The sequence below is a fragment of the Raphanus sativus genome, chromosome 6, assembly GCF_000801105.2.
Source record: "Raphanus sativus cultivar WK10039 chromosome 6, ASM80110v3, whole genome shotgun sequence".
Lineage (NCBI taxonomy): Eukaryota > Viridiplantae > Streptophyta > Magnoliopsida > Brassicales > Brassicaceae > Raphanus > Raphanus sativus.
In genome coordinates, this window is record NC_079516.1 from 20,191,067 (window position 1) to 20,200,879 (window position 9,813).

The window sequence follows — 9,813 nt, forward strand, 5'->3', positions numbered from 1 at the left end:
ACCGATAGTAGCCATTGATAATAAACTGATAATTTTACAGGGTTTTGTAACCTTCATAAATTTGAAAACACTTGAAAGCACACAAATTAAAGTTTGTAAGATGAATCACTGTAAAGTATTTCTTTAAGTGTATATAATTGTTAACGAGAAATATTATGTATCCGTCGATGCATCCATTGCTATATATATATATATATATATATATATATATATATATCATTGAATAATTGAAGTATTATCAACCCACATCATATTTATCACTTAATAATTTCATGGTGATCTACTAGGTATCCGTTTAACATTTATTTTGAATATTTCATATCTAAAAATCAAGTTCATCGAAAATTTCCTACGACTTTCCTACGACAATTTTGCAATCCGTTGGAAATTTGTCAGAAATTTCTTAGAAAGAATTTCGTCGGATATTCGTTGGAAATTTCTGACGAATCTCCTACAAAAATTTTGCAGTTCGTCGGAATTTCCAACAAAAACATAAACCTTAAATCCATACTCTAAATCGTTTAATCTTCCCCGGGAATCGTCTGTATTTCGTTGGTTATTATATATGAAATAAAATTCGTCGGAAATTCCTAGGATATTTCCGACGAAATTCTGACGAATAATAAAATTTTATATTCCTCGTAAATTCGTTAGAAATATCTGATGAGCCTGAACCACGGGCCTGGCCCGTAAAAGACTGCCGCGGGATGATATTGAGCCGAGATTTTCTAGGACCAAAAATTAGCGGGCTTTGCGGGACGGATTGTTGCAGGAGTGGGTCTTTGGCGGGACAGGACGAAGCAGGCCATGCGGGATTACATGGACCCATAATTTTTTCTTCTCATTTCATGTTTTACCTGAAAACAATGTAAGAGAGTGAGTGAGAAGAAGGTGATTTGTGTGACTTCCTCCGAGAAAATGGAGCTACAACGATGACGATTAGAACTCTAGCGATTACTATTTGAGCTCCAGCGATGACAATTTGAGTTCCGACGATGACGATTTGAGTTCTGGTGATTCATTTAATTACTTTTGGTATTAACAACTTTTATTTGGTGTTGGAAAAATATTAAGATGAAGTCAGTGGTGTTTTTGCAATGACAGCGGTCTTCAATCAACAGTTTAAGCTTTCAATTGTGGAATGTTGTTTAGGGAAGCTTGACATGGGTACACATATTGCAAAGTTGAAGGACTTGCGTGACAAGCTCAGTATTCTATTTGAGTCATACGACAAAAATCCAAGAATAACTCACCTTCCACTCCGGGATGTCAATTGGACATCATGTCCATGGTTCACCCATGTCCAAACCCATTTGGACTAAACCAAATTAGACCAATAAAATGGATTTTTTGAGTTTTCCCGCCAAAACTTAAAATCGAGATTTTCCACCAAAATCGTAAAATCGAATTTTTGAGTTTTTTCGCCAAAACCGTAAAATTGAGTTTTCCCGCCAAAACAGTAAATCGAGTTTTCCCGCCAAAACCGTAAAATCCAGATTTTTCGTCAAAACTGTAAAATCGAGATTTCTCGCCAAAACCGTAAGATCAAGTTTTCTCGCCAAAATCGTATATTTGCTTTTGAATTCAACAAAACATAATGAAATTATGATAAAATGATTTTTTTTGGATGTTAAGACTGATTTTGTATTTGGACTTCTGCGGAAGGTCCATTTGGAATTGACCAATTTGGTTTGGACAATTTGGATTTTAACCATTTGGACTTAAAAATATATAATGTCCAATAAACTGTTTGTCCACTTAGACATGTCCATTCGAAATGGACAGCCATTTGACATCCCTACTTCCACTGAGCCACGCGAGACTGTTTTGCAAAAAGCCTCAGCGGTCAATGGGTTTGTTTGAGTACTATGGTGTGAGTGTTTTTTTCAATTTTTTTATATTTCTCTCATTTTTAAGCCTCTTTGATATTTTTTTTTTAAAAACTTTGCAGGATTTCTTTGCATTTCGCAAAGTCAGTGGCATTGTGAGTGCAAAGACACCTTTAGAAGCTTATCTGGAAGAACCACTTTTGGACATTACAAATTTCCAGAGCTTGGAAATCTTAGATTGGTGGAAAGATAATGTGCATCGGTATGGTGACTTGGCGGCAATGGCATGTGATCTGCTAAGTATTCCAATCACAACAGTGGCTTCGGAGTCCTCCTTTAGTATTGGTCACGAGTTCTGAAGAAATATAGGAACCGTCTACTTCAAAAAAATATGCAAGCTCTGATATGCACTATGAATTGGATCAAGAGATATAAATTTTATGCAGATGGTAAATAACTCATATTATAAATTTCTAATTTTTTTTGTAGAATACCATTATCCTAAGTAAATGAAGTTTATAGTATTTACCCCTGTTCTAAAACGCGGTTAACGCGGCCGCGTTTGCGGCGGTTAAACGTTCCACGGGAACCTAGCGTAGTGATTTTCTGTAATCGGTTGATTATCCGGAATGATTTGGAAAACTTGTTTATTTTGCTCTTTTGGAGTTTCAAATCGATTAACATAGAATAAACATACAAGTTTAATGGGTAAACAATAGTTAAAAGTGAAAAATGAAGGATTCTATGAAAATTTTAATGGCGGCTGTCACAGAAAAATTGTAAACCCTTACTACTTTTTCAGAGGAACAAGAAGATAATATTACGATTTTGCCACTGGTAAACTAATAAAGTGCAAAATAAGCCGATATTACCACCAAACCACACATGTTTCTTTGGTTTCGTTTAAAAACGTCACATTTATATATAACTTTGCTAAGAAAAGATAAAATACACCTAAAATTACTCGCCACTTAATTTTGGATTAATCCACGTTTTTTCCATTCGGAGCTAGGCCCAGCTCGAGCGCACGGATAACGCGTAGCGCATTTCCGAACAGGGGTATTTACAGATGAAGAAATCAATGGTAAAGGAGAAGAAGAGAAATTACCATCATTTGAATCCATTATGAATGGGGAAGATGAAGATGATCAAGTTTGATTTGATGTTTGATTTGGTGTTTTGTTTTATCAAGATTTGGTGTTTTGCTTTATTACGATATGAGATTTCTTGTTTAATTTGATTGCGTTTATTTTTAATACTATGATTTGGTGTTTTTCTTAAATTTAATTTGGTTCAGACTTAACCTTTCATCTTCTACTTACACTTTAAATTTGGTAATGCTATATATATATATATATAATCATCTTATCTTATATTTGCAATTTTAATTTTAATAGATAAAATCTACTTCAAGAACGTGAAATATTGAAATGTAATGAACTACAATAACAATGTATAACAAATTTTGCTGAGATTGAATAGTAGATGTTCCGTGTATTTTAATTATGTGTTTTTCGGTATGTAGTGTAGCATCCTGAAGCATCTTGGAACAGCCTGCAGTGTTGCACACAAAAAAGGAACAGCCTGCAGTGTCCAGAAGCGTCTTGGAGCGTAAAGAAGCGTCCTGGAACATCAAAGCTATCCATTTTCTTTTCTTTTCCGTATGTCCCGCGGGACAGCCTGTAAAGGAGTGTGCATTTGGCGGGAAGGGATTGGGCAGACCTTTTGGAGACCGCAACCCGCACGAACCTGACCCGCCGTGACCCGCAAAACAACGAGCCCGCTGCGGTATGGGACGGGACGGACAAACCTGTTTGACATCTCTAAGTGTATATAAGTGTTAACGAGAAAGTTTATATATCCGTCAATGCATCCATCGCAAAAATATCTATATATAGCTTTGAATAATTGGAGTATTATTCACTTAATAATTTCATGGTGATCTACTAGATATCTATTTAACATTTATCTTGAATATTTCATATCTAAAAATCAAGTTCGTTGGAAATTCGTTGGAAATTTCCTACGACTTTTCTACAACAATTTTGCAATCCATCGAAAATTCTTCGCAAATTTATTAGGAAGAATTTTGTTGGATATTCGTTGGAAATTTATGACGAATTTCCTACGAAAATTTTGCAATTCGACGGAAATTCGTCGGAACCTTAATGCCATACCCTAAATCGTTTAATCTTCCCCGGGAATCGTCGGTATTTCGTCGGTTATTATATACGAAATAAAATTTGTCGGAAATTCCTAGGTTATCTCTGACGAAATTCTGGCGAATAATAAAATTTTATATATTTCATAAATTCGTCAGAAATATCCAATGAATATTACTTTCGTCAGAAAATCCGTCAGAAATGACTATGTTTTTTTTTGTAGTGAAAGAGCATCCACGTTAATGGGTTTCTCACCCAATTTCTTGCCACTAAACAACTGAAAAATATAGTAATGAAAGAGGAAAAAGAAAAGAGGAAGCGAAGATGAATCGCTTCTTCTTGCAGGTACTCACCTAACGTGGAAAGAAACTCTGGTCCTAGCTGTTAGTGTGTTAGTGGTTCAAATTTATTTTATTTAATATTTACTTATTTCTTTGATTTATATTAGTATTAAATAGATGAGAAATGTTTAAGAGATAATCTATCGATGCTGATGCTTTAGAAAAGTATTTATGGCCATAGCTTGAAGTCTAGCAGCTTTTATAGAATCCAACCAATAAAATACTTTCTCTGTTCATTTATACATGACACTATATCATTTTCACATAAATAAAGGCAACTACTATTATGTCTATTTTATCATTTTTCTTTACTTTCTTAACATTTTTAATTTATTTCGGATCATTATTATTATCTTTATTCAATCAAATTTTACTGATCCTAATTTTTATTAGTCTTAGATATTCGATATAATGACAAATTATCATACGAAAATGTATAAATGCTCCATTAATTTTAGTAAAATTTCTGTGTTCTTCATTTGAAGAATGAATCACTTATAAATGGAAGATTTAGATCAATATTAGAATTTATGAGGAGAAGTTTGATTTGTTGATCTGTCGATATACAATCATGGTTTATTTTAAGTTTAGCTCCAATTATAATTTTAAATTTATTGTTTTGGCTTCATGATGAAAAATTTTAGAAGGATTTTAACATGAAAATGTTCTTTATACATATATCTCAAATGAAGAACACAGAAATTTGACTAAAATTAATGGAGCATTTATACATTTTCGTATCATAATTTGTGATTATATTGAATAGCTAAGACTAATATAAATTGGAATCAATAAAATTTGACTGAACAATGATAATAATAATCCGAAATAAATTAGAAGTACTATAAAGTAAAGAAAAAAGAAAAAATATACATAATGGCAGTGGTCTTAGTTTGTGTGAAAACGCTTTAGCATCATGTATAAAATGTTATTCTTATAAAATGTAAATTTAACTATATTGAATCTTAAGAAAAACCATATTAAAATAATCAAAAATCGGAAAATTTAAAACTTCGTATAATTATATTTACGGTTTAGTTTTTCCTAAACTGATGAAGTTAATTATAAAGAAAATACAATATTAAAATGAAAAATAAAAAATAATTTAAATTTAAATAATATTGTATTTGAAATTATTATTTTATTTCATAATTGATAAAAATTTCTACTCAAACATAAATGATAGGTTTTCTCTGTTTGTATTATATAAACATTTACACTATTATATTGACTAAAAGTTCAAAATTTAAAACAAATTTAAACAGATTAGACAATTTCAAATTACTATGTTTTTTCTTGTCCAAAAAGAAAAGAAAACAAAACTTATCAAACACATCAATGATCTAGTTCTCATAAACAAACAGCTAAAAAACCGAGAAAAATATATGTAATCCCAGGTTAGTCACTGTTTAAAAAAAAGAGATTAGTATAAAAAAATAGAAATAAAAGGATCAGAAACGAAACAAAACTGATTTTTTTTTTTTTTTTTTTTTTAAAACGCCTTTTCAATTTCCGTCTCTCTGTTTCCACGATTTACGCCCCCTCCCTCGACCGTACCAAATTGATCGTAGATAGGAGCTCTGAGAAAACGATTTGCTGAGAGATAAGAGAGAGATGAGTTTTCAAGATTTAGAAGCTGGAAGAGGAAGATCGAGGAAGACCAATGGTGGTGGTGGTGGTGGTCGGCAAGATTCGACGCAAGCCGTGGCTTCGGGAATATTCCAGATCAATACCGGAGTTTCCACGTTTCAACGTCTCGTCAACACGCTCGGTACTCCCAGAGACACGCCTGAGCTCCGTGATAAGCTGTAACAATAACAATTAAGTTTTGAAAATTCAAATCATTTTTTTTCTTCTAATTGATTTGTGGAAATTCGATTTAAACCGAAATTGGTTTTTTTGGGTTAAAAGGCACAAGACACGGTTGCATATAGGGCAGCTTGTGAAGGACACGTCAGCTAAACTTAAAGAAGCTAGTGAAACTGATCATCAAACTGGTGTCAATGTAAAGTTACAATCTTTCTTTCTTTCTTTTTTTTTAATGTTTTTTTGATTTAATGTGAATCTTATCAAGTAGTTTTGTGTTCTTAGAGTTTAGTTTGTTTGTTAAAATGTGTAGCCAAGTAAGAAGATTGCAGATGCTAAGCTTGCAAAGGACTTTCAAGCTGTGTTGAAAGAGTTTCAGAAAGCTCAGCAAACTGCTGCTGAAAGAGAAACTGCTTATGCTCCTTTGGTGCCTCCTTCTGCTCATCCTTCTAGGTATGTGACTTTTGTTCTATGTTAAGCTCAGTTTCTAATACAATGTGATGATCATAAGCAAAAGCATCAACTTTGTTATCTGTTTGTATAGTATACTCCTTTAGAGCCTCGATTTGCTCTTCCATCTAGGTAATAGTTTGTTATTTGAAGGCAGATTATTTTGTTCTTGATGATATGAAGCAAAGAATTTGACTTTCTGTTAGTCTGGTTATGTTTCAATGAATCGTGGTTCTTATCTGTCTTTGCTGGATATATAGCTATTCAGCGGGTGAAGTAGATAATATCTCGGAACAGCGGGCGCAAGTTATGGAGTCGAAAAGGTTGGTTGGTGATATCCAAAAGGAAAAATCTTTCTTCACATTTCTATTTGTTTTGTTTTGCAAATTTTATCTTCCTCTTGTTTGCAGGCAGGAGCTTGTGTTGTTAGACAACGAGATTGCATTCAACGAGGCAGTGATCGAAGAAAGAGAGCAAGGGATACAAGAAATCCATACTCAGATTGGCGAGGTTAACGAGATATTCAAAGATCTCGCGGTTCTGGTTAACGATCAAGGAGTCATGATAGGTAAAGGAATCAATAAGAGCTTCCTCTCAATTCAACAGTTTTTAGAGCTCACTTTCTCTTTTTTTTTAGCAGATGATATCGGTACTCACATTGACAACTCTCGAGCTGCAACTTCACAAGGAAGATCTCAGCTCGCTCAGGCCGCAAAAACACAAAGATCAAACTCATCTCTGGTAAGAACACTGAAAACTTCTAGGAACCTTAGTGATGGATTTAGGCCACTATTTAATGTCTTGAACTTGTCTACATGCAGACATGCTTGCTCTTGGTGATATTTGGCATTGTACTCCTGATCGTGATAATCGTACTCGCAGCTTGATTTTGGAAACCAAGAACAAGTGGTTTTGAATGTGTTTATGGATCTTAAAGCATCAATGAGTGAATTACTTGGTATATATTACGTAATTTGGATTCAAAACTTAGAAGTTGGGTTTTGTATTGGTTTGGTATGGTTGTAATATAATGCGTGGTTTTGTTGTGCAAACTGTGTTGGAGATGAGTGAAAAAAAGTCTGTTCTGTTGCTTGTGCTTTCTCCTATCATGCAAGAGATTGGTTTTGAACCGGTTTACAATTTTGCCCAAATGGTATATTTTGAGATATAAGAGGAAACAAAGAAGACCAAAAGCTGATTCATGACTGCTTTCTATTCTTACAAGGTTCAACCTCAGAGCATAGTCGAAAACGCGGATAAAGAAAGCCGCAGCCACAAATGTAATAACAGATATGATTCCTGATTCCCGCAGGGATTTCCCAGACAACGGATCTGGTTTCGGTTTCGGTTTTCAATCCGGCAATGGCCAAAACCAAACATCTTATCTCTTCTTGTCCCTGGTTCAGTACAAGTCTCGAGCACAGGAACAAGTCTGGCTCTCCAAACTCCACTCTAGAGTATCCACTCTCTTCAAGAGGCTGTAGGATAAGCAGAGAAACAAGCTTATCGATGTTGATCAAAACAAGATGTCCTCATTCAAGCTAACCATCGAGTGATAGCAATGTACCTGATACCGAGCATGTAAGGGATGCTTTACACTGATCAGAGCCGATCTCAACGACAGACCTGTTTGATCTGAACGAAGGCTCCCATCAGAGATATTCAGATTGAAAGTTAAAAAACATTTTTGATATAAACCTATGCGTTGGGGAAGACTCTGAAGCTCAAAAGGATCAGCAAAAACACCCAAAGGTAACCGTTCAATAATCACAAGCTCGTGTAGCTGAGACTGTGATTGATGATTAAGAATAGGGAGCTTGATGGTTGTAAGTAGATGACGATGCGAACCTTCACTGGTTATGTTTCTGACTTGTAGCAATGATACATCATCAGGAACAATGTTTCTGATGAAACTTATCAGAACATTGCTGAAGAAGCATGAAGTTTTCAAACTCTTGAGTCGTGTAAGGAAGCGTGTGTAGTGAAATAAGACTGCATAATGTATTGGTCGGAGATACATAACGAAGTTTTGTGGTCGGAATTGAAGGTTTCATCGGAATCACCGTGATTTGTTCCAGCCTGTAAGAAGATTTCAATCTAATCGGAACCAAGTTTATCTCAGAATCATCGAAACGAATTCCGAGACGGAGATTACTTACCTGATCAGTTGAGATAGGATTCAAGCAGAAGATGATAATCACGGCTATTAGGTGTTTGATATCTATCGATAATTTAATCAAAAACAACAACTCATATGGAAATGACTTGGGTTTAAAAACTAAAGTACAGTTGAATCCGCGCTTGCGTAGATATTCTTGATGAAATATATGAGATTAAGAGAGTAGGACTAAGCTGAAAACTGATCCTTGTATCTGATAATTTAACCAAACTACAGTACAGTAGTATTGGAGTAGGAGGATAATGACAAAGTATATTAGATATACTTGAATAAGTTTGTGATAATGATGTAATTAGTTAGAGAGTATATTCTCTAGAGTCGGTGAAATTTGTAAGTATAAATACTTTGTACACAACGTGAATAAACTCAAGCAATTCTAAAGATTTACATGGTATCAGAGCAGAGATCTACTTAGAAGTTTAGGATTTTCGTTGTCAAGTTATTTAAGACGAGATGGGGGACGATGATAAATCACAGCAGGTGATGGTGACGAAGCAGAGCGAGACGATGAAACTATCACCATATACGTTGTTCTCTTCCGATAACCCGGGTGTCATGATCACATCCGTTCAACTGAAAGGTGACAATTACAGTGAATGGGCTAGGGAGATGATGAATGCTCTGAGAGCAAAGAAGAAATCAGGATTCATCGATGGGACTCTGCCCAAACCAGCTGAAGACAGTGCAGATCTAGAGTCTTGGCTGAGTGTGAACTCGATGATAGTAGGGTGGATCAGGACCTCAATAGAACCGAGGGTCAGATCAACTGTTACATTCATAACAGAAGCCTACAAGCTATGGGAGAACCTGAAGAAGCGATTTGAAGTTGGCAATAAGGTTCGGATTCATCAGCTTATGGAACAATTGACCACTTGTCGACAGAACGGACAGGCAGTGATCGATTATTATGGTCGGTTAGCAACGATGTGGGAGGAGTTGCAGACGTATAAACCGGCGCCAGCATGTAGTTGTTCAGCAGCAGCAGTGTACGAGAAGGAACGCGAAGACGAGAGGGTGCACCAGTTCATAATGGGGTTGGATGAGTC

General features: G+C 35.0%; 2 protein-coding genes across 2 annotated transcripts; one reads left to right on the top strand and one right to left on the bottom strand.

Annotated features, from left to right (window-relative positions):
• The first annotated feature begins 5,819 nt into the window (after window positions 1-5,819).
• Window positions 5,820-7,678, top strand: LOC108806419 (syntaxin-22). Its single transcript, XM_018578528.2, has 7 exons — window positions 5,820-6,140; window positions 6,244-6,337; window positions 6,452-6,591; window positions 6,849-6,911; window positions 6,999-7,156; window positions 7,229-7,329; window positions 7,410-7,678. The coding sequence occupies exons 1-7, from the start codon at window positions 5,947-5,949 to the stop codon at window positions 7,473-7,475; spliced, it is 816 nt and encodes a 271-aa protein (XP_018434030.1). The 5' UTR covers window positions 5,820-5,946; the 3' UTR covers window positions 7,476-7,678.
• A 99-nt stretch (window positions 7,679-7,777) lies between these two features.
• Window positions 7,778-8,966, bottom strand: LOC108808071 (uncharacterized). Its single transcript, XM_056987243.1, has 4 exons — window positions 8,748-8,966; window positions 8,287-8,667; window positions 8,156-8,223; window positions 7,778-8,066 (listed from the first exon to the last, which is right to left on the bottom strand). The coding sequence occupies exons 2-4, from the start codon at window positions 8,606-8,608 to the stop codon at window positions 7,788-7,790; spliced, it is 669 nt and encodes a 222-aa protein (XP_056843223.1). The 5' UTR covers window positions 8,609-8,667; window positions 8,748-8,966; the 3' UTR covers window positions 7,778-7,787.
• Window positions 8,967-9,813: the final 847 nt, after the last annotated feature.

What these genes read in the sequence shown, in the direction of transcription:
- LOC108806419 (XM_018578528.2), top strand. Translation starts at nt 5,947, where the DNA reads ATGAGTTTTCAAGATTTAGAAGCTGGAAGAGGAAGATCGAGGAAGACC. An exon ending in CAAGTTATGGAGTCGAAAAG is followed by an intron (nt 6,912 to 6,998) that starts GTTGGTTGGTGA and finishes TCTTGTTTGCAG; the next exon opens with GCAGGAGCTTGTGTTGTTAG. An exon ending in CGATCAAGGAGTCATGATAG is followed by an intron (nt 7,157 to 7,228) that starts GTAAAGGAATCA and finishes TTTTTTTAGCAG; the next exon opens with ATGATATCGGTACTCACATT.
- LOC108808071 (XM_056987243.1), bottom strand. Translation starts at nt 8,608, where the DNA reads ATGTATCTCCGACCAATACATTATGCAGTCTTATTTCACTACACACGC. An exon ending in GAGTCTTCCCCAACGCATAG is followed by an intron (nt 8,224 to 8,286) that starts GTTTATATCAAA and finishes GCCTTCGTTCAG; the next exon opens with ATCAAACAGGTCTGTCGTTG. An exon ending in CCTTACATGCTCGGTATCAG is followed by an intron (nt 8,067 to 8,155) that starts GTACATTGCTAT and finishes CTTATCCTACAG; the next exon opens with CCTCTTGAAGAGAGTGGATA.